At 36.9% G+C, this 22792-nt stretch overlaps 1 protein-coding gene across 2 annotated transcripts; it reads left to right on the top strand.

Moving 5' to 3' along the window:
• The first annotated feature begins 9423 nt into the window (after positions 1-9423).
• Positions 9424-12178, top strand: LOC137246878 (uncharacterized). Of its 2 annotated transcripts, none has more exons than XM_067777901.1 (4): positions 9424-9543; positions 9615-9761; positions 9843-10013; positions 11692-12178. In XM_067777901.1, exons 1-4 carry the CDS (start codon positions 9481-9483, stop codon positions 11836-11838), a joined length of 528 nt encoding a protein of 175 aa, XP_067634002.1. In that variant the 5' UTR covers positions 9424-9480; the 3' UTR covers positions 11839-12178. The 2 variants fall into 2 exon arrangements, with proteins under 2 accessions (XP_067634002.1, XP_067634003.1); XM_067777902.1 differs by lacking the exon at positions 11692-12178 and adding an exon at positions 10991-11115.
• Positions 12179-22792: the final 10614 nt, after the last annotated feature.

The raw sequence follows: 22792 nt of genomic DNA, 5'->3' as shown, positions 1-22792 counted from the left end.
ATATAAAAAAATGTTTGTCACATCAATTAATGATTTTTGGACTAAGAGCTGAAAATAAAATAAACACAGAATATTTACTATTTATACAATTTTATTGTAACCTAGAAATAAAATTCTCCTTTAACTGCCACATATTGTTTCAAATAATCTTTTATAGTTATTTGGTAACATTTTAATACATTTCTGATAAATTTAATGATGATTATAAATTTTAATTATTCAATTATTAAAAGGTTCGGATATCAAAGAGTGGCTTATCTTGTTTTTTCTAATTTTTATACTCAGCGTGCTTTGCAGACAGAGTATATTAACTTTGATTGGATAACGGTTGGTTGTACAGGTATAAATGAGTCGAGATAAATATAGACTTCCATATATCAAAATCACCAGTATCGAAAAAAAATTGATTGAGCCATTGCTAAACTTTCAGTGATTCCTAAAGTCTTTGAACAGATTGTTACCAGTCAACTCCAATATCAGTGTTCTAGTCTTTTATCTCCATGCCAACACGGTTTCATTGGTCAAAGGTCAACCACTACAAATTTGCTTGTATTCACCGCTATAGTTATGGAAGGATTTTTAGCGAACAAGCAAACGCATGTCATCTACACGGACTTCAGCAAAGCATTTGATACCGTCAACCATGAGTTAATTATTCATACGCTTGATTTACTGGGCTTTCCGTTTCACCTATTAATGTGGCTGAAAAGTCCTGTTCAAGTGCAACCTGTCGGAATCGTTCGGAATTTCCTCCGGAGTACCCCAGGGGAGTCATCTAGGCCACAGACAATATTATATTCCCATACTATAATGTATGCGGTGTAAAACTTTGCTACACTTACTGTCCTACCGATTTGAGTTCTTTGGATCTTCTTCAGGCCGACTTGGACTCGTTCCAATGTTGGTGCACAACAAATTTACTAGCTTTAAATTGCTCTAAATGTAAGCATATGACATTTCACCGAGTGAAGCCAGCATTGAAACCTTATGTAATAGATGGTACGCCTTTGGAGCGTATATCTATTGCAAATGATCTAGGTGTTCTTTTTGATCCGAAATTGAATTTTAACATGCATATTTCATCTATAGCCAACAAAGCGTTGGGTTTACTTGGATTTGTTAAAAGATGGGCTAAAGAGTTCGATGATCCGTACCTCACTAAGGTTCTTTACACATTGCTGGTTCGTCCAATACTCGAGTATTGCTCGTGCGTTTGGTCCCCTGTTTCTCAAAAGCATATAAAGCGTCTTGAGTCAGTTCAAAAGCAATTTTTGATATTTGCATTGCGCGGCCTTAATTGGGACTCAAGTCTTCACCTTCTTCCATACAGAAGTAGACTTCTTCTTATTAACTTGCCCACTCTGGAAAATCGGAGAATATTATTGGGGGCATTGTTCATCCATAAGCTCATTATTGGAGAAATTGATTCTGCGGACCTTCTCAGCCGCTTGTTTTTGCGGTTCCCCCTAGAGTATCCAGACACTACGTTCCTTTCTATTTACCCCTTTGTCGACGAAACTTTGCTAAAATAATCCTCTTCTTATCTGGTGCGCGCACTACAATGACTTGTATAGCTGTATCAGTCGTGAATGTACTTTTGCCACTATACGTAATGCAATACTTGCCTATCTAATTTAAGAGATACAAGCTAATTTAATTTGCCGGCATTTTATTTCTTCCATAAAAAACAGGAACTATCTCGTTTAAGGATGGAGGAACATTTATCAACATGTATCATTAAGAAGGAACAAGACAGTACTGTGTTGATTGGAATCTGGTGCATTCAAACAACGTAAAAATATGCTTTTTCATAAGTCACTGACCGGAATCGTATGCATTCCGGCAGTATAATCTTCGGGTCAGGCATCGACTGATTGGAATCCGGTGCATTCCAACAACACAGGTCATGTTACTTTTTTATGCCGTGTGATGGCGTATCCTCATTACACTACTCTTAGCACTGCCGGATTCCCATGACATGCTGATTGGAATCTTGTTGCATTCCAACAGGAAGATTGGAATCCACTGCATTCCGAAATCATGCTGAGCGGAATCTGATGCATTCCGCCAGTATAAGATCTCGGTATAAGATCTTATTTCTGCTCATATTTCTTATTATTATTATATTCCGAAATTAAAGAGTAATGTTCATTAATATATATTTGTTTGTAATATAACATTGTTGAAATCTTGATATATCTTAAATTTTATCTTTTGAGTTGTATATTTATATATCTTTTATATTATGCATTCGACCATAGTTTGTCGTCGACTTTAAATAATAAATAAATAAATAAATAAAAATGTCTGTCCGTCCGTCCGTCCGCCCGTTAGCACGATAACTTGAGTAAATATTGTATCTTCACTAAATTTGGTACACTAGCTTATCTGGACCCAGAATAGATTGGTATTGAAAATGAGCGAAATCGGATGATAACCACGCCCACTTTTTATATATATAAAATTTTGGAAAACACAAAAAAACGGATAATTTAGTAAATAATACACCTAGAATATTGAAATTTGATATGTGGACTGATATTGAGACTCTTGATAAAAAATTTTCAAAATGCGCGTGGCACCGCCCACTTATGATAAAATCAATTTTACAAATATAATTAATCATAAATCAAAAGTCGTTAAACCTATCGTAACAAAATTCGGCAGAGAGGTTGCTTTTACTATAAGGAATGATTTGAAGAAAAATTAACAAAATCGGTTAAGGACCACGCCCACTTTTATATAAAAGATTTTTAAAAGGGTCGTGGACGAAAGTAATAAGCTATATATTAGCGAAAAAAAGCTTTGTATCAATAGAATTTTACTTTCTAAATTAAATTGTAATATTAAACTGGAAAACACTATAATTTTTCAAAATGGGTTTGGCACCGCCCCTTTTATGACTAAGCAATTGTCTAGGTTTCCGGAGCCATAACTCGAAGAAAAACTAACATATCGTAATGAAATTGTGTACTCATATTTTCCTTATAGCAGAAAATATTTCTAGTAAAAATTGACGGGATCGGTTAAAGACCACGGCAACTTAGATATAAAACAATTTTAAAAGGGTCGTAAACTATAATAATAAGCTATAACTTAGCAAAAAACTGTTTTGAATCAATAATATTTCACTTATTAAGTTTTATTGTAAGAGGAAAAGGGGAGATTTTTGTTTTAAACGGGCGGTGCCACGTGTTATGTAGAAAAGTAATTTATCTGAAATGAAATGTACAATTGAAGCTACCTCTGACACTGACCAGAGTTGGTGGTATTGTTGGAAGACTTTTTGAAGATGAACTTTACGATTTCGGATTCATGTAAAACTACATTTTTGTTTGATGTTTTTATTGTCTCTTCCCTGTTCGAAGGCCCAGGCAAAAAATCATTATCAATATTCGTTGCTTTTGAAATTCGGCTTAAAATTTGCACATGGAACAACTAAAGCCTCTCCTGAATTAAAAAAAAAATGTGTGTTTACCTCTAAATCGCGGGCCCCCTGAGGAACCCCGGGCCCGGGGAATCGCGCAATCCCCCTCCCCCTCTCGTCGCGGCTGGTTTTGTTTCCCAAAAATGAATACAACGCTGAAAAATGCAATAAACTGCTTGCATTTTATGGAAGTGTTGTGAATTGTTCGAAAACCGAGTTTGCAATGGAAGTCAAAATGTGGAGAAGGCGAGTCGATGGTCAGAATTTTAAAAACGTGTTTGATGCACTTGAGGTGGGTACAATTTTGATGATTACCTACAAAATTTGTATGCTATATTTCTTATTTATCTTATTTTTTCAGATGTTGAATCCAAATGCTTTCGAACATGTAAATAAGATATTCTGTATATTGACCTTTCTACCAGTTTCGACAACAACACTAGAACGCACATTTTCTGCCCTCATACTTGCGGAGTAAAATCAGTCAAGAACGTTTGAATGGACTCGCTTCATTGAATATCCATATTGTTATACCACTTTCTGTAAACGAAGTACTAGAAGAGTTGAACCCGAAAACCCCCCGTAAATCCGCCACTGATACTCTGTGTGCAAAGCACGCTGAGTATAAAAATACTTGTGACAAAAAATAACATAGCTATATATTTTAGATATATTTGAAAAATGTAAACAATTATAAAATAAAAACAAAAGATTAAAAATAAATAAAAAAACATTTCCAAAAGTACCACGAAATAGTCCTAAAATTAATTGAAATAGATAGGGTGATCTTCCATTCATCAGTCGGTATAATCCAAGTCCAAAAATTATACCGGCATAGTTCAGGTATGATCTCGGAAGCAATTATATTATTATTTCATATTTAACATGTTTTTGATAAACAGATTACTTACTTAATTGGCACTTATCCACAAATGTTGGCCGTCCAAAAAGGCGCGCCAGTCGCTTCTTCTTCTTTAAGTTAATTGGCGCCAGTTGGTCTCCCCAAGGGAATTTCAATCGTTTTCCATCTGGTTTTTCCAGCGGAGTGGCGGGGGCGCCCCTTCCTCTCCTTCCATAGGTGGGTTCCGATAAATATACCTTTTCAGTCGGAGCATCTTCTTTCATTCAAATAACATAGCCTATTAGGCGTAACCGCTGCGTTTTTATTCGCTGGACTATGTTGATGTCTGCGTAAAGCTCGTACAGCTCATCGTTAAATTTTCTTCGGTACTCGCCATTGCCAACGCGTAGAGGTCCATAAATCTTTCGAAGAACTCTTCTCTCGAACACTCCCATGATTCTGCACCATATAGAAGGACGGATACGATAAGTGACTTCCCCCCGGGCCCCGGGTTTCTCAGGGAGCCCGCGATTTAGAGGTAATAAGACATTTTTTTTAATAATTCAGGAGAGTCTTTAGTTGATCCATGTGCAACTTTTAGGCCGAATTTCAAAAGCAACAATTATTGATAATGATTTTTTGCCTGGGCCTGAGGAGACAATAAAAACATCAAACAAAACCGTATGTTTACATGAATCTGAAATCGTAAAGTTTTCGTGGTGACACTGATGAATGTTCATCCTCAAAAAGTCTTCCAAAAATACCACCAACTCTGTATCAAAGTCCAGATTATTTAAACGACTTCGATATCGGTATCGTGAATAATGAGTTTTTGCGATCTAAGGAAGTCAACGAAATAATTCGTCGAGGTGGTCAAAAATGCCCTGTTATTTTTCCACGTGATAGTCATGACGAGGCATTTCCTACCTCATTGTTAAACAGAATCTTGCCAAATGGAGAGGAAGTGGAGCGTGACTGGTTAGTGTGGAGTGCCAGTAGCAATGCCTTTTATTTCCTAACATGTCGTCTGTTAATCACCATTACTTTAAATTGACCTAAAATTTGTTGTGCGGATATTCGAAATTCCACTATGGAAGAAGCTATACGATAAACTGCCATCACACGAAAATACTCAAGATCACATTAAATGTTATATTCAATGGCAATCTTTACAAAATCTAATTCAAAAGGGGGCTACAATTGATACACTTATCAATGAACAGCTAATCACTGAAATTCAAAAGTGGAAAGAAATTTTTATAGAATTTTGGGCGCTATTTTATTTTTGGGTGAAAGAGGTCTAGCTTTCAAGGCGAAGGTATATATCTTGGTGAACGAAACGATGGATATTTTTGGGCATCTAAGATCTCATAAGCCATTATGATCCGATACTTAGAGATCATTTGGAGAAAGTTAGGATTTCACAACAGCAGCACAAACGTTTACAAGTTCACTATCTTTCCCCAGACATTCAGAACGAGTTTAGAGAAATTTGTGCAAAGCTCGTGAGGGAAACTATATTAGATCAACACAGGAAGGCCAAGAATTTTGCTAATATCGTTGATGCTATGCCTGATGCTAGTCACGTTGACTACGTTCATTTTGCACTAACTCCATTTCAATTTGGAAGCAACAAATTTTACAATTCAAGGACGGTTTTTGGCTTTCGTGAATTGTAACCAAAAAACTGGTAAGAAAATTGCTGATTTAATTTGCCATATTTGATTGAAGATTGTCATGCACAAGGGTACGATAACGGCGCCAATATGAAAGGAGCTTACAACGGAGGACCACGTCACATTCTCGACAAAGACTCGAATGCTGATTACTCGCCTTGTGCAACACACAGTATGAATTTATGTGGTCTTGATGCTGTAGAATGTTATACGGTTGCAATTACTTTCTTCGGAGTTGTACAAAAATGTTTTACTATTTTCAGCAGCAGTCCACAACGATGAGACATCCTGAAGAAAAAATGTACCGAGCTCTCTTCATAGTCTTTAAGAGCCAAAAGCCAAATTTGACTGTGCCCGCATATGGCGATGTTACCAGCATTCTCAAATACATCAGCAAGTTCGAATGTATCTTGCTGTCCTCAATTTGGTTCAAAATACTGACTACCATTAATGAAAGAAACGTGTTCCTCCAAGCTAGAGACGCCACCATCTATGTTGAGATCCGACATCTAGATGCCTTCTTAGCTGGTTTGGGTTGATCAGGAACCAATGTAAAATAATTTTAAACGAATCCAAAACAGTTGCTATTCAATTGAACATCTCGCCAAAGTTTTCGGGCATTCGAAAGAAAAAACCCAAAAGACGTTCTGAAGATAATTTATATGAGATGATTACGGATGATTCAGAGTCTGATTTTAAAACCAATACATTCCTGGTGATCGTTGCTTCGGTAATCACTGGCATTACTGAACAATTTGCAGCTATGAGAAATTTGAGCGAGGCGTTTTCCTTTTTGTGGCAATTTGAAGACATGGATGAAACTACGGTTCGGGCGAGCGCAGCAAAATTTGTCGAAAAATACAAGTCGGACATTTCTCAAAGCTTATGATTCGAAATAATTAACTTGAAACACATTTACGAAGCAAATTTTGATAAAGGTCTGTCACCATTGGAATTGCTAAATGCCATCTATGTTCAAAATCTGTATACGATTTTCCTCAACATTTGTGTTGCTTTACGTATCTTTTGCACTATAACTGTCACCGTAGCTAGTGCAGAACGTTCCTTCAGCGTCCTTTCAAGAATTAAAAACTTTCATAGATCGTGTTCATCTCAAGAGCGAGTTTCCGGACATGCCATGCTTTGTGTTGAATCCGTTTTGGCAAGGCAGTTAAATTTTGATATTATTATAAAAATTTTGCAGCGAAAAAAGCAAGTAAAACCACTCTTTGATGTCAGAACTTTCTATATTGAATAATTAAAATTTATAATCATCATTAAATTTATCATAAATGTATTAAAATGTTACCAAATAACTAGAAAAGGTTATTTGAAACAATATGTGGCTGTTAAAAAAGAATTTTATTTCTACGTTACAATAAAATAGGATAAATAGTAAATATTCTGTGTTAATTTTATTGTCAGATCTTAGTCCAAAAATCATTCAGTTGATGTGGTAAACATTTTTTTTTGATGTAATCCATCAATAATGATTCATGAATGAGACGTCATTAATTCAAGATAATGAAATTTATTAGTGGATTTTTCATAGGGAGCCGTAAATTGTTTAGTCCCGGGCACGGATTTTCTCTCTACGGCCCTGTATGTATCCAGTTCGGAACTAGACTAAAAAAAAAATAGCTAAAAAAATGTCTGATATCAAAGAAAAAATGTTATTGATTTGGGGTTATCGAAACGCTTCTCTTTACTTAGACAAGTAACTTTCTCAAAAATAAAGATGTTTTTTCCTTGGTTATAGGAAAAATTTTCTTAAAAATAGAGAAAATTTTAAATAAAAAAGTAAAAAATCGGATTACGTAACTCTTCCAGTCCCAGTTTCAGTCGGCCGCTGGCCCATTTCCTGAAAAAAAGTATTGTAAATACTGTGGCGAATATTAGCATCACTATGCTGTTAGTAAATAATCACAACAACAAAAACAGCAAGCAGCCACATTTATGTACACGTACATATTAAAGCAAGCAGCCACACTTACATGGCAGGCGAAGAAGAATATTTCACACAGATAACCAGCAGCTTAAAGCAATGAGATTATCTCACATACACATATGTAGTCATCTCGCTGTAGCTCCGAAAAAATTAATAAATAATTTCAAAATCAGTGCCCAAATAACTCTGAAATAACACTGATATTATTCCGAAATGATTTCGAAAACAGTGCCGATATAATAGTGACGAAATATCAACGAAATTATCCCAAAAGAATACTGCATAGTAGGGAATATTAGAATACATAGATTTTACTGTCCATTTCTTTTTAAAATTTCAAGACTTCAACCGAACTAACAAAGAAAAAATTGATTAATATTTTATTTCAACTTAAAACAAGTAAAGACGGGACTGTTTTCGGCTATGCCGAAGGCTTCATACCTTTCATGAATGGGGCTGAACAATAATCTTATCCCGTTCGTAATCTCCAAATAATGGGATGTATAAGATAAGAAATATATAGTGAACAGATGTACATACCTAAACGATTTTTAAGATAAGTACAAAATAAGAAATGGCAAAAAACCCCCTTATCTGAACGATCGGTTGTATGGGATATATATTAGATATAGGTCCGATAGAAATGATTTTTACAGGAAATCTATGTCATATTAGAATATATATCATCAAGTTTCACGTTTTTACCTTGGAAACTAAGGGAGAAATGGCCAAAAATCTTTCTATCTGAACGATCGGTTGTATGGGATATATACTATATATAGCTCCGATCGAAGTGATTTTTTTAGGATATCTTCTATAATATATTAGAATATATATCACCAAGTTTCACGTTTACACTTTCTAAATTGCGGCAGGAATGGCCAAAATCGTCTTATCTGAACGATCGGTTGTACGGGAGATATATGTTATAGTGGTCCGATCCTACCGGATCCGACAAATGTCTAATATAATGCAAGAATACATCCTTGTGCCAAATTTCATTCAGATATCTCAACATTTGAGGGACTAGTTTGCGTTCAAACAGACAGACGGACGGACAGACGGACATGGCTATATCACCTCAGTTCGTCGCCCTGATCAATTCGGTATACTTAATGGTGATTCTATCTTCTATATTTCTCAACGTTACAAACATCGGACCAAAGTTATTATACCATTTCATGTTCATGAAAGGTATAAAAAGTTTATTAATAAAATTTCCAAAAATTTATTCATTTAAAATTTATGCGAAATTAAAGTTCGAAAATCCTATAAAATTTTGTAAAATAATAATTCGTCTTTGTTTGAACAAAATTTCTTCTTTTTTTGGTTCGTTAAAACTTCTCTTGTCTAGAATTAAAAAAAAAAAAAACAACATTCACCCTAATGCTTATAGGATTAAAATCAAAATAAATTTTTGGCATTTAAAACAATTAGTAATAAACTTAGTCAGCAATTTTATTTAATTGAGCTTAAATAATCAACGTTGTCAATAAATACATTAATTTTAAAACAACAGCACCCATGTTAGCAACAATAAAAAATACGGTTTTATCAAAATTAGTTTCGTTCGCATAAACGGCTTAAGATGAAGTCATCAATATTGGCGCAAGAAATTCTCCTAATAAATTTACTGTTTGTTGGGAAATTGGTTAGTTATACTATTTTGAATAGAAATTTTTAATAAAAAAATATTATAAATACTACTTTCTTAATTTCAAGCGATCAAGCCTAATTTTTAATGCAGTCACATGTGATTTCAGTCCAAAGATTTGTTCGCAATCATTTTGCATGCTGTCGAAAGCGCGTGGTAATTTTAAATATTTTAGCGCTGGTTGTAATTTAATTAACGAATTAAACTCTGCAGAGGTAATGTACCAACAAATATTGCAATTTAACTTTATTACAAAAAAAAAAACTTGTAAATATAATAAAAAAAAATATTTTTAGTTGCATATCGAGCTTTTACGGAAATACAAAACTGGCGAATATCGAAGCACAAATTTAAAGCTTGAAACTAATCTATGCAAGTTGTCCGATTCACGAGGGCGCAATGGAATAATGATGAATCTGCTTAGTATGACCTTAAGCAGCTTGAACAAGTTGAAATGTCCTCTTAAGGTGCGAAACATTTTGTTAGAGTTACGGGATATGTATCACAAAACTGTGAATACGAAAACTATGCTAACAAGCTTCAAAAACGTTTTTGAAAAAATTCTAAAATTCGTGAAGTTTTAAAGTTTTGAAATTTTTTGTCTAGAGCTTTAGCAACTTTTTGCGTACGTTGGTTTGCCATCCAGTAAATTTTCGAAAAATTCGAAAATTGGGGAAGTGTCTTAATATTTCTTTTGAAAATCTTTACGTAAATTTTTTATAAAACTTTTAATACTGCAAACAAGAGTTTTCAGAAAATTTTGGAATATGCGGTTTCGTAATCCAATCAATTTTTGAAAACATTCGAAAAGTATTTAAACAACTTTATGGAAATTTCGTTTTTTCGTATACTTAGAAAATTTTGTGTATTCGAAAAAAAAAACCGAAATGTGTTAAAAAACTTTTGTTGAAATTTCGATTTTATATTTTGTATTAAGGCTTAGAAAGTTTTTGTGCCAAACTAACTAATAGTCGCACAAAAACAAAAATTCGATAAGTGTTCAAAATTTAGAAATTTAACGTTGGATTTTAAAACAATTTGAGTTTTCTATATCGTGATCCACGAAAAAATTTGAGAAGTTGGGAAAGTTTCTAAAGCCTCCAATTAAAAATTCCACAATTTAAATGCATATTTTTAAAACGTTTATCGAAATATTAAAATATTTCTGGAAATTGTTTTGCACATGCAAAACTGCATGTTAAACAAGTTCCTCATATTTTAACACTTTATCTTCATTTTCAAATTTTTTCGAAGATTAACTTCACAACAAAATTGTATACCCAAAGATTTTTTGAAAACTAAGCAAAAATTTCGATATTTTCATACAAGTTTCTTAGCACTTATCGAAAATTTTGGAATATTTGATAAACTGATTGGATCAAGCAGTTTCTTAAAACTATGCATGTACATTTTTTAATACTTATTGAATTTTTTATTTTTTCAGCAAGCTGGTTGCATTGTCAAGCTACATTGAATTTTTTTGGAATACGAGACTGCATATTTAAAAATTGGCTTAGAACTATACTTTTAAACTTCAAAATTTTTATTTAAATTATTTAGGAATTTCCGAACACCTCCGGAAATTGATTAGAATGCAAACTTGTATATTTAAAAATAAATTTGAATTCCGAAAATTTTGCAAATTTTTTTCCAAACTTTATACTTAAAAACATTATGAAACTGACTAAAAATTTCGAGAATTACATTAACATTTTTAAATGTTTTTCGAATTTTTTCGAAAGCTGATTGGATCGCAAAACTGCATACTTAAAAAGTTTACGAAAATTGATTAAATTACAAAGCAACATAATTTTTCTAAATTTATGAAAATAGACAAAACAAAAAAAAAATTATGCAAATAGTTAATAATTTTTGCTGTTTTTTCGTGCTCACAGCTGTAACTATGTTCATATCAATATCTCAGAAAACTATCACTATATCTCTGTTAACAGCTCAAAAACGCTCTACTTCAAAATGTGGTTAGAGAACGCTCTAACTCACAATTTTTTCTAAAATGCTGCACACACAGATTTGCTGAAAAAATAAGAAACAAAAATGTTTTTGAAACGACAGCTCATTTAGGGATACATTATACTCATTATTACTTTAATATCCAAGTGTTGTGCGTATTTTTCGTTTCCATAGGGCAATACTACGGTTTCGAGATTGCCGTTGATGACTTTTGTTGTGCAAGGCTTGATCAAAGATGGTGATTACCTATTTAAAATTAATGCTTTTAATGAAGTTACTTATATACTTCACATGAATTTTTCAATAACTGTGACTTCATAAGTAGAGAACTATCAAATTTGGGGCTTTCCATGCCGATTGAATAAAAAATACTGGGATATATAAGTTGAGTGAGCGTGACATGTAAAATGTGGGCAGTCGATACAATATTGTTTGATTTAGCAAGATAATAAACCTGAAGCAAACTTGCTCAAATGGATAGGACAACATCACTTTGGCTCGATTTGACTCCCAACAACAAAGAAACCAATTTTGATAAAATAACAAGGAATTGCATTCTCTTCAAAATGGCGCACATTAAAAGCAAACAGTAAAACAATCAATAGACATTCATTAACTGCTAATCAGCCTACTATTATCCATTTCCCCACGTTGACTTAATATTATTATCTTTATTATTGAATCGGTCTGAATCCAAATGTAGTAAATAAAATAAATACATATAAAAATTAAATGTAGATATGGTCAACTCGCGGACCATAAAATGAAATCATTAAAACTAAAGTTTATAATCAGATAGTAATTATTTACTAATTTAAAATAAATTAAAACTAACCACAGCATGTTTTATTGCAGAAATACACTGAAAGCGAAAATCTGGTAAATTGTATCTGTAGATAAGATACGATATTATTTACAACATTTATCCATCACAAATAGCTGTTAAATCAAATTGGCACAAATAGCTGATTCTGAATTAGCCCTTTTAACAGTTAAATCAAAAAAAAAAAAAAAAAAAAAAATTGCATCAAATGTAAACCAAAGACCTGTTAGAAAATAGGGTCATGGACGACCGATTCTTCGAGAATCCGTATATTGTTATAAAATTGAGAATCAAATTATTTTGGTTAACTTTGCGGTTAGAGTTCGATAGATCAACCAAAACTTTCGATTTCAACTTTATTTTTGAAGAAACTGTTCTTCGAACTTCTAAACCAATACTTCGCTGCACACCATGTTCGGTGAACGTTTTTGATTTTCCTCTGGAAGCAGTACTTTTGAAGTTGTTGGTCGCTTAACTCTAAAAAAAGTCACATACAGCATACCATGCATGGAAACAGATGAAAACCAAATTACGGCGTTATAATCCTCAATTAGACCCCCTGAATTCCCACGAGAAAGCCATTCACCGAAAGACATAAATTTGCATCGTGTAAGTGGATATACAGAGTAATATACATATAAATATATCCTTTACGCTAACCAAGGCAGTCGGTTCTATATAACGGAGCGACTCGGGATTTTTCCCGGCCAAAGACTGTCACTTCAGTGTAACCCCATTTAATTTGTTGCGTCCTTCCCAATTGTCATCCTCCCAGCAGCTCCTTGCAGCGGGACTGCTCCATATTCTCTTGTTTCGGGAAGGTATCGAACCCAATCTGGGTCCGTCTCCTGACCCCGGTCCTGAGAAATGGTTTTGCTGCATCTGACGGAAAATAATCTTTTTAGGACGGTCATACTCTTGTTAGTGTGCCTCGTGTAAGGGATGGTTGCATCGGACAGGTTGTTCTGCGCTAGATCCCAAAACCAGACGTCCACGTAACTTCTATAAATCTTTTGTGGATCCTTGCTGTTCACGCCCAAGGGCGTCCCGTAGTCTACGCCTTAGAGCCCCCCCCCCCCCTGCAGTTAAACTGTAATGGATTAACTGGGAAGATCACGGAGATAGTCGATTCCATGAAGCGGCACAACATCCGCATTGCTGCGATTCAGGAGACTAAAGTCACAGCAGACCTGTTCTGGGTATAATGTTCACAGACAAGATCGCGAGAGCAGAAATGGAGGCAGCCTAGCGCTTATCATACACCACTCTGTGCAATATCATATATTTGATCCCGACATCGGCCGCAGCGACAGTGTCTTAGAACGTCAAGGCTTATCTGTCCGGTCAGGCGATGCAAACCTAGAAATCGTCAACATCTACATCCCTCCTGCCACATGTTGCCCCAGTGGATACCGCCCTAATATCAGCGCTTTACTCACTGGCAATAATTGCATTATCTTAGATGATTTCAATGCCCATCACAATATATGGCATTCAAACTTGCAGGCAGAGAGTAGGTGTGAGATACTGGCGGATCAAATAGAAGAAACGACGTTCTGCACAATAAACGGAGACGCCACCACACGTATGGTAGGTAGCTGTCACAGTTCGCCGGATATATCAATCGTGAGCGCAGGACTCGTAAACTGCGTCAACTGGCAGCCGATGGTAACATTGGCATCTGACCACCTGCCTATACTTATTTCGCTAGAGCGTGCCGCCGATTTCATTCACAGAAAAACGCACTTTCATAAACTTTAAAAAAGGAAAGCGGGACAAATACAAATCCTTTACAGACAACCGCTTTGCTGCCCTTCCTATCCCGACTGATGCCCGCCAAGGGGAGCGTGCTTTCCGCAAGGTCATTGAATCCGCCTCGGCTCGCTTTATTCCCGCCGGTAGAATTCCCGAAATTCGGCCTCAGTTTCCGGCGGAGGCCACAAATTTAGCGAGAGAGCGTGACCTTATAAGACAGCTCCATCCCGGCGACCCCCAAATAAGGTGTTTAAACCAACGCGTTAGATTGCTTGTGGATGAACACAAGCGGGCGGAATGGGAGGAGCACCTAAGTGGTTGTAACCTCTCTGCCAGTGTAGGTAAGCTTTGGTCCACCGTAAATTCCCTATCGAATCCGACTAAGCACAATGACAAAATTTCCATCGCCTTGGCGATAAGGTGCTGTCGAATGCGAAAAAATGCGCGAGCGCTTTCTGCCGACAATATATAATGCATTCTACGGTCGACAAAGATAGACGGAGGGCTAACAGACACGCGCGTAAGCATAAATTCAGCGCGTCTCCAATTACCATCACCACCAAAGAGGTTGAGGATGCCATCGGTCATGCTAAACCATCCAAAGCAGTAGGCCCAGACGGCATAGCCATGCCGATGCTTAAAAACCTAGGGAAAGAGGGGTTCAAATATTTAGCACATGTCTTCAACCTGTCTCTTTCCATCTTTGTCATTCCCGAAAAATGGAAAATGACCAGGGTGGTCCCGCTACTAAAGCCTGGGAAACCAGCTAACGTAGGAGAGTCATATCGCCCGATATCTCTCGTATCGCCAGTAACCAAGACGCTTGAAGCCATTTTGCTCCCCTACTTCAAAGCAAATTTGCAGCTAGCCTGTCATCAGCATAGCTTCAGAAAACTCCATAGCACCACCACCGCGCTAAATGCCATTAGCAGCCAGATAAATTGCGGTTTAAATCAAAACCCCCACCATAGAACAGTACTCGTTGCGCTAGACCTATCAAAAGCTTTTGATACGGTAACCATGGCACGTTACTGCAACATTTGGAAGGGTCTACCCTTCCCCTAAGTCTTAAAAGGTGGACTGCAAATTATTTGGGTGGTCGGCAGGCATTGGTGCAATTTAGAAACGAAACATCAAACCCAAAAATAATTAAACAAGGGGTGCCACAGGGTGGTATCCTATTTCCACTTTTGTTTACCTTCTACATATCAAAGCGACCTTCGCCACCAGAAGGAGTTACTGTCGTTTCCTACGCCGATGACTGCACAATAATGGCCACAGGCCCACAGGTCGATGAGCTTTGCAACAGAATAAACGGATACCTCCCTGATCTCTCCAGTTTTTCACCTCGCAAAACCTGATATTATCACCGAATAAATCATCGGCGACCTTATTTACAACATGTACTTGCCAAATGTCGACCATTTTAAACATCCACGTCAATGGCACTACGCTACCGACTGTCTTACGCCCCAAAATTTTGGGTGTGACGTTCGATCAGGATCTACATTTTGGGGAGCATGCAGCTGCATGATCCAGAGCCTTAACAAAATCCTCAGATCTCTTGCTGGCAATACTTGGGGAAAAGACAAATGCTCATTACCACTTACAAAGCAATTGTCTAGCCGATTGCATGCTACGCGTCCCCCGTATTGTCGCCAAGGCTAAAGACTACTCACTAGAAGAAGCTGGGGGCCTGGCAAAATACTGCCCTCAGCACCGCCACGGTTTGTCTTCTTATGTCCCCAAAACAACACCTGCATAATGAGGCGAGAGTACTCCCTATTAGGGATAATGAAATGAAATGTTGAACAAACAGTTTCTGTTGAATACCCAGAAAATCGGTCATCCCAACAGACATCTGATTGATGAGCCAACACCGCCTAGGGGCTTAAGCAGTCATCTCCGTAGACATTATGAGGAAATACCGTACTTGAGAGCACAGCCGTATGAAGCCAAAAAACACAAGCAGGTCCTCAGTGAACTCCACAAACAGGCGGCGGACCTCTATGTCAGGAATTGTCCGGTAAATCCTGTAATCAAAGAATAATCACCCTAAACTTGTAGAAGAGGAACGCACACTCCCTAGAGAAACGCGAGTCACCTAGCTCAACTTCGATCTCGATACTGTAACAGGTTAAACTCTTACTTATCCAGAATCAACCCCGACATACAAAATGTATACCCTGCTTGCAATGTGTCCCCACATAACACCAACCATCTCTTCAATTGTAATGTGGAACCAACGCCTCTAACACCGCTCTTATTTATGGCCCACCCCTGTTGAAACTGCAAGTTTCCTTGGACTCCCGTTAGAGGATATTGATGACAATTTGTGATCGGTCGCACCTATTGGATGGGGCGAAGCACTGCTACAACAACAACAACAGTAATATACATACAATATAATTACAACAATACAACAGTACTTAAAAATATCTCTATTCGAATGCTGAGTGTAATACCTTGCGTTTGATATCTCATGGAATTTTTTTTTATTTCAAATATGTGGCAACCTTGTGAAAACACCGTCAATAGCAACACCTAGCTAGAAAGTCTTACGGTGTGATACAATATCTATGCGCCAAATTTCGTTCAAATCGGTTAAGCCGTTTCCGAGATCGTTCTGGCTATACAAACAATTTTTACTCGTTTAACGTAATAAGTTTACAAATAAAAAACTCTTTTCTAAAGATTTTGATGCTGCTTTTCCTAGGCCTTGATGCTGGGATTTTCGGCGGGGTAGACGTAGCACGCCACCATAACCCCCAGTGGCCACCCAGCTCTCAAGTGATAACAAACAATTATTAATATCACCCTAAAAATCACAATGAAATAAGTTAAAACAAACAGCGGTTGTTAATATTGCAGAGATTTCTCGCTAAACAGAAAAATCAGTTGGATTGACAGAGAAGATGTAATTTTTACAAAATGTTCTTAGCTTGAGATCATAATTTTTTTTCTGTTGAAAAAACTCCGTTGAATGGATTAATTTTACTGAATAACTCTTAATTCACGAACAACAAACCTAATTTGTAGATCTTACTAGCTTCGTTTCTTCCGGTGTGCAAACACACATAAAACATCTATGCTATAGTGGATATACTAAGTGTAAATCTCAAACCTTCCTGTGTGTCGCTGTGTGCCCGTTCCCGTGTCCATATTAATCTGTGCGGCATAAATCATTTTAGTGCAAGTTGTGCCTAATCGCACTAATACACATACCAAATATACATAAGCACTAGGGTGGGCCCAAACAGGGATGTTGGTCTTTGGACTTTTTCGTTCATTCGTAATACTGTTTAGGGCATCGAAAGTGTTACACACTTCCTCACAAATAAGCAGGTTGTTTTATGTAAAACTGAGCAATTACACGCAAACTCATCCGTACCACCTGAAAACACGGGTACTGGTGCGTATACGTAACATTTTTCTTATTCTTTGGTATAAGAGTGATGCTATTATAAGCTTGTTAAAAATGTATACATATATAGTATTTATAGCTGGGTATAATAACTTTGATTAGATTGGTTTTATAACTTTGATTAGATAACGGTTGGTTGTACAGGTATAAGGGAATCGAGATAGATATAGACTTCCATATATCAAAATCATCAGTATCGAAATAAATTTTATTGGGCCATGTCCGCCCGTCCGTCCGTTAACACGATAACTTGTTATAAAATCAATTTTACAAATATTATTAATCATAAATCAAAAATCGTTAAACCTATCGTAACAAAATTCGGCAGATAAGCTATATCTTTGCAAAAAAGATCTTTATATCAATGGCATTTCATTTCCCAAGTGGATTTATAACAATAAACTTCAAATTTAATACAAAGGGCGTGGCACCGCCCCTTTTATGACTCGGCATTTTTCAATGTTTCGGGAGCCATAACTCGAAGAAAAATTAGTTCAGAATAGAACCATATGTATATGAATTATTGCGCAGCCTTGTAACGCTATTAAGCACACAAAACAAAAAACAACAGCATTTCAAGTGTACAGCTGGGTATGTAACGTTCGGTTTCACCCGAACTTAGACTTCCTTACTTGTTTAAAATGACTTTTCTCTATGGAAGTCGGAATCTTCGACATTGGGGTTAGGTTTATGTGCGTCTGATGTCTGTTTAGGAATTTACAACTATATTACAACAATATCTTCCAAGTGCAGAAACCGTGGGTATGGGGCTCTCAGATTATGGTCCTACACACCAGAATTTAAAAGCTGCTCATAGAGAAGGTATGTACACCGAGAATCTTTATACTTGTTAAAAATATTTGTAACGCTATCTTTTTACCCATTTTTTTTTATAACATTGTAATGATATCAATGGAGTCACAAAGCGGTGAAAGCTTAGCAATCGCCCCAGCGCATATTACTCATGATCAGTCCGCATCCACATAGGAGGTGCAACCACTAATCAGAGGAATTAACAGCAAAGGACAAGCTCCTAATGCGCTGCTATGCAAATGACAGGTATGTCTGGTGAGGCAGCAGCGAGGTAAATTAACGAAACGACTCGCTTTCTCTGAATATGAAACAAGGAAATTCGTTTACCTTTATTTTTTGAGTTTAACGAACAGGTGAAGTAAAGTTTCCTTCTTTTACAATATTAGTTGACTCCAAGAATCTTTTTTTGTATAGACTGGGAGATAGAGATAAACCCACTGCACAGAAATCCACAAACGGCATCTAGTAGCCCAATTTACAGGCAATCCGGGAATGCAGGATAGGTCTTTAGCAAACAGTTATCATTTTGTGAACAATGTCGCCTGCCCAATCAAATACAGAAAGAGGACGTTCACTCCATTATAAGCGTCTTTAGACCAAATTTCAGAAAGGTTTTCAATGGCTGATACTGAAGGTCTTTGAGAAACTTGGTAGTGGACCATGCGCAGGATCAGCTGCTGATACTTTTGATATCCTCATAGACGACGCCGGAGAAATAGCTGAAACAGCTGAAACGGCACATAAAGTAGCTCTGTGCGCATTGTTGGAAACTATGTTAGCCGAAAAGAAAATTTCTTAATGAGCTCCCGCTCTTCACGGTCTAAGATGCGTATTTGATGGAGAAACTGTGCAGCTTGAAGTGGCACGAAAATTGTTGAAGTTACAATTAACTTTGACCGCGTTTTTTATGTCGAAAACGCTTTTAGCAAGGTAGGACTGAAGAAATCAATGACCACAAATATATGCTTTCAAAAATACCAAAAGTCTGCGACTGATAGTCGATTGCAAACTAAAGTAAAAAGCGTGCAACGAGGAGCCTGCATGGAAAGCCTGTACTGCTTTCTACGAATGTAAATCGATGTTCGCTAAGAATTTGGTTGCTTGAAGCAGTGGATATATTGTGCGCTGGATAGCTCTTTGAAAGATCTTAAAACTCACTAGCCTTGCGAAAGTTGGCGTTGGTGTCTACGGAGTTTGTCGCGACCCTAAATACCATTTTAAACCTACTTCCGACCAACTTACTTATACTCTGTACATTTGGGGTAGGTATCGCGAATAATCATCACTGCAAATGTTAAAAAACACGTATCTACTAGAGCAACTGCCCGAATCACCTCTAAGATCCTTCGAAACCATTTTTATGGACCAACTTTTTCGATGATCTGATCTTTAATTTCAATTTACCAAAAGAAGAAAAACGAAATTTCTTTTTAGATACCCTAATAGTCAACATTCAGATTTACATTAATTTATGCCATCCAACTGAGCAAGGGCATAGCCAAACGTCATATGTTTGTTGAACCAGCAGCCGTGACCAAAGTAACACCTTATTTGAACAACAAGCCATCCATCCACATATTTGTTAATACATATATACATACATGCATATATACATACTCGCTCACTCACTCATTCATATGTACATATGTGATGTACAATTTAGTATTCATGTTGTTGGTAATTTACTTGTAGCTACGAGTATTTATTGCCGTTTGGACGTTGCTTGGCCCATTCATAGTGGACGATTTCTTATGATGTCATTCAAGGTTGTTATTGGCGCCTTTGACGACTGTTAAATTCGTTGTTTAATTAAATGTTGAATTAAGTGTTTTTGCTGCAATTGTAGATAACAAAATCAGCTGTGCGTTGAGTAGCCATGTGTAAATGATATAGTACAAATAATGATTTATTTGCTAATGTACTAAATTGAGTTGGTGTAGTATTAGCGTGCTCCGCTTAGCACACCAAAGATCCTGGGTTTAAACTCCGGGCAAAGCAACATCATCAATTATAAATAAGTTTTTCTAAGCGGTGTTCCCTCTCGACAGTGATTTGGCGAACAGTCCGATTGTATTTTCGCCATGAAAAGCTCTGCATGGAAAACTTATCTGCCGAGCGGATGCCGTTCGGGGTCGGCACAAAACATGTAGGTAGCGTCCCGCCAAGACAAGCTCGGTATATCTCTTTGGAGTATATCTCGCCTTGTATTTATTTATTTACGAAATTGATTTATATCTGAATTAAAATATGGGTAAAGTCTCTTGACGAGGATACTGGGTTCTCGCCCCGGGCAAAGCAACATCAAAATTTTAGAACCAAGATTTTTCAATTAGAAGAACATTTTTCTAAGCGGGGAAAACTCATCTGCTTTGCAGATGCCGTTCGGGGTCGGCATAAAATAAGTAGGTCCTGTCCCGTCAATTTGTAGGGAATATTAAAAGGATCACGATGCAAATTTGCTAAATGCAGGGCCTGCCTCTATAAACAGACCAGTTATCAGATATGAATAGCCTGGAAAATCAGCTAATCGAACTTTATGGAATGGTCACTGAATGCACGGGTGCTTTCTCTCCAAAAACTGAAAATTATTTGGATGCAAAGCTGCACCTACGGTGGCTGTTGGTCTTTATAAGTAGGGATTTCCTCGTGGTCACCATAAATAGGGCCGTACCGGAAGTCGTGGGGCCGTTGTGCAAAGTTCACAGGAGGCCGTTTTTCTAAAAAAAAAGGTCATACGACACAAAGGGTTTTGCTTGTAGGATATTTTTATATTAAGTTTATTACAAATAAATTGACTATTTGGTTCATGTGAGCGTACGCTCACATAAATTGTACTCGTGTTACGAGTTGTGTGTCCCTCTACTTCCTACTAGGTTTTAATATAATCTGCGCGCACGGTTCTCGAGTCTCGAGTCGTTCGTATATAAGTGGAATTTCATTCTGTCCATTTACACGACTATATATTAAAAGGCTTAAAATCTTTCAATAATTAGATAATTTTCAGACACTAATAGTAGCTCATTCAGCACATTCGAAACGTCGATTTGCGCTCATCCACAGTTCAAAATCCAAGCCGAGAATTTTTAGTGGAAGGTCTAAATCGACGTTTAGTATGTGTAGAATACGGTGTTTTACTCAATTTCTGCTTTTGGATTACAATTTGAATAAAATAAGTAGAAAATAAAATTTTTCCAATAATTTAGCATACACATTTTTCGGTGAAAATTTGCGACTCGGGGGTTTGGGGCCCCTCGGAGCTGGAGGCCCTGATGCACCGCACCGCTTGCACCAGTCTCGGCACGGCCCTGATCATAAAGATAGGGAATATAAAGGAAAAAGTTTGGTACGTTACGGAGTGAGGTGAGAAGGATACTCCTACAGGCTGCGATATAGGCAGCCATATGTGCCAGTGTGTGTCCTGAACAGGACAACGATCCAGTTAACACTCCCTCCTACGGCCATTGAAGCAACGGTCGTAAAATTTTCTACAATTTTCTGGGAAATCCCACAATATGATGCTCCTTTATGCTGTCTTTATATTCGCATCCTTGAAGCGCAAGAACTTTCTTAATTCCTGTGACAGAGAATTTGAACGAAACCCAGAACTTAAATTGGCAAAAATGTTATAGAAGCTCTATACATGTGTTCAGCCTAGCTCGAGCTCAAAAAATTATCGACCTATCCAAGAAGAAGGATATTCCATTTCAAAGGCAGCAATAACGCTAGCTAAACCTGAAAGACTGCTAGATATAGTTTTAATCGCTCTTAGTGAAAATGTGTCCGCCTCACTTCACAGGCCATCTTAAACTGTCTAGTAGGAAAAAATTCAAATAATTCGTAACGAAGATGATAGGATTTAGAAACGAATCATCAAAGCCAGGGGGGACTTAACGAAATACATATATCAGATTAATGTCCTATTCCCAAACTATATATGATATGATATGACCTAATGACTTCTCGATAATAAAAGTGAACAATGCAGACCTCTGCATGTAAGTAAATGGATAGATACAGCATACAAGGCATTGGACCTAGGCTAGGCTTCTACAATGTAAGTAGTCCCTGTATCTGAATATAATGCATTAAACACTAAATAGATTCGATGGAATGGAATAACTTCACGGATAAGAGGCGACAAAATCCGCGGATGAAAAGGTTTGAGGGTCAGCAGGATTGTTCCTATTCGGCACAAAAACTGACAATATCCGGTACACCACACCAAAACACTGCATGTCGCAGAAGTGGCTCCAACAACGATATGAAGGCAGGTTGATTCAACAGTGCACCTGTAGGGCATCAACTGCCACGACAGCAGCATTTCATGAGATTCTGCTCATCCTGTGTGCAGACCTAATGGCCAAGGATATATTTGGTCCCCAACTCCAACAAGCTTAAGACCTCGGGGCAGCATGAATGTAGGCGATTTGACCAAGCAGTAAAGCGCAATATTATAAAGA

Source organism: Eurosta solidaginis, chromosome 3, assembly GCF_040869045.1.
Source record: "Eurosta solidaginis isolate ZX-2024a chromosome 3, ASM4086904v1, whole genome shotgun sequence".
Classification (NCBI taxonomy): domain Eukaryota; kingdom Metazoa; phylum Arthropoda; class Insecta; order Diptera; family Tephritidae; genus Eurosta; species Eurosta solidaginis.
This window is presented reverse-complemented; position numbering and strand designations above follow the sequence as displayed.

Coding starts and splice junctions, on each gene's coding strand:
- LOC137246878 (XM_067777901.1), top strand. CDS start 9,481: ATGAAGTCATCAATATTGGCGCAAGAAATTCTCCTAATAAATTTACTG. Junction 9,544..9,614: donor TACTGTTTGTTGGGAAATTG/GTTAGTTATACT, acceptor CTTAATTTCAAG/CGATCAAGCCTAATTTTTAA. Junction 10,014..11,691: donor AGTTGAAATGTCCTCTTAAG/GTGCGAAACATT, acceptor TCGTTTCCATAG/GGCAATACTACGGTTTCGAG.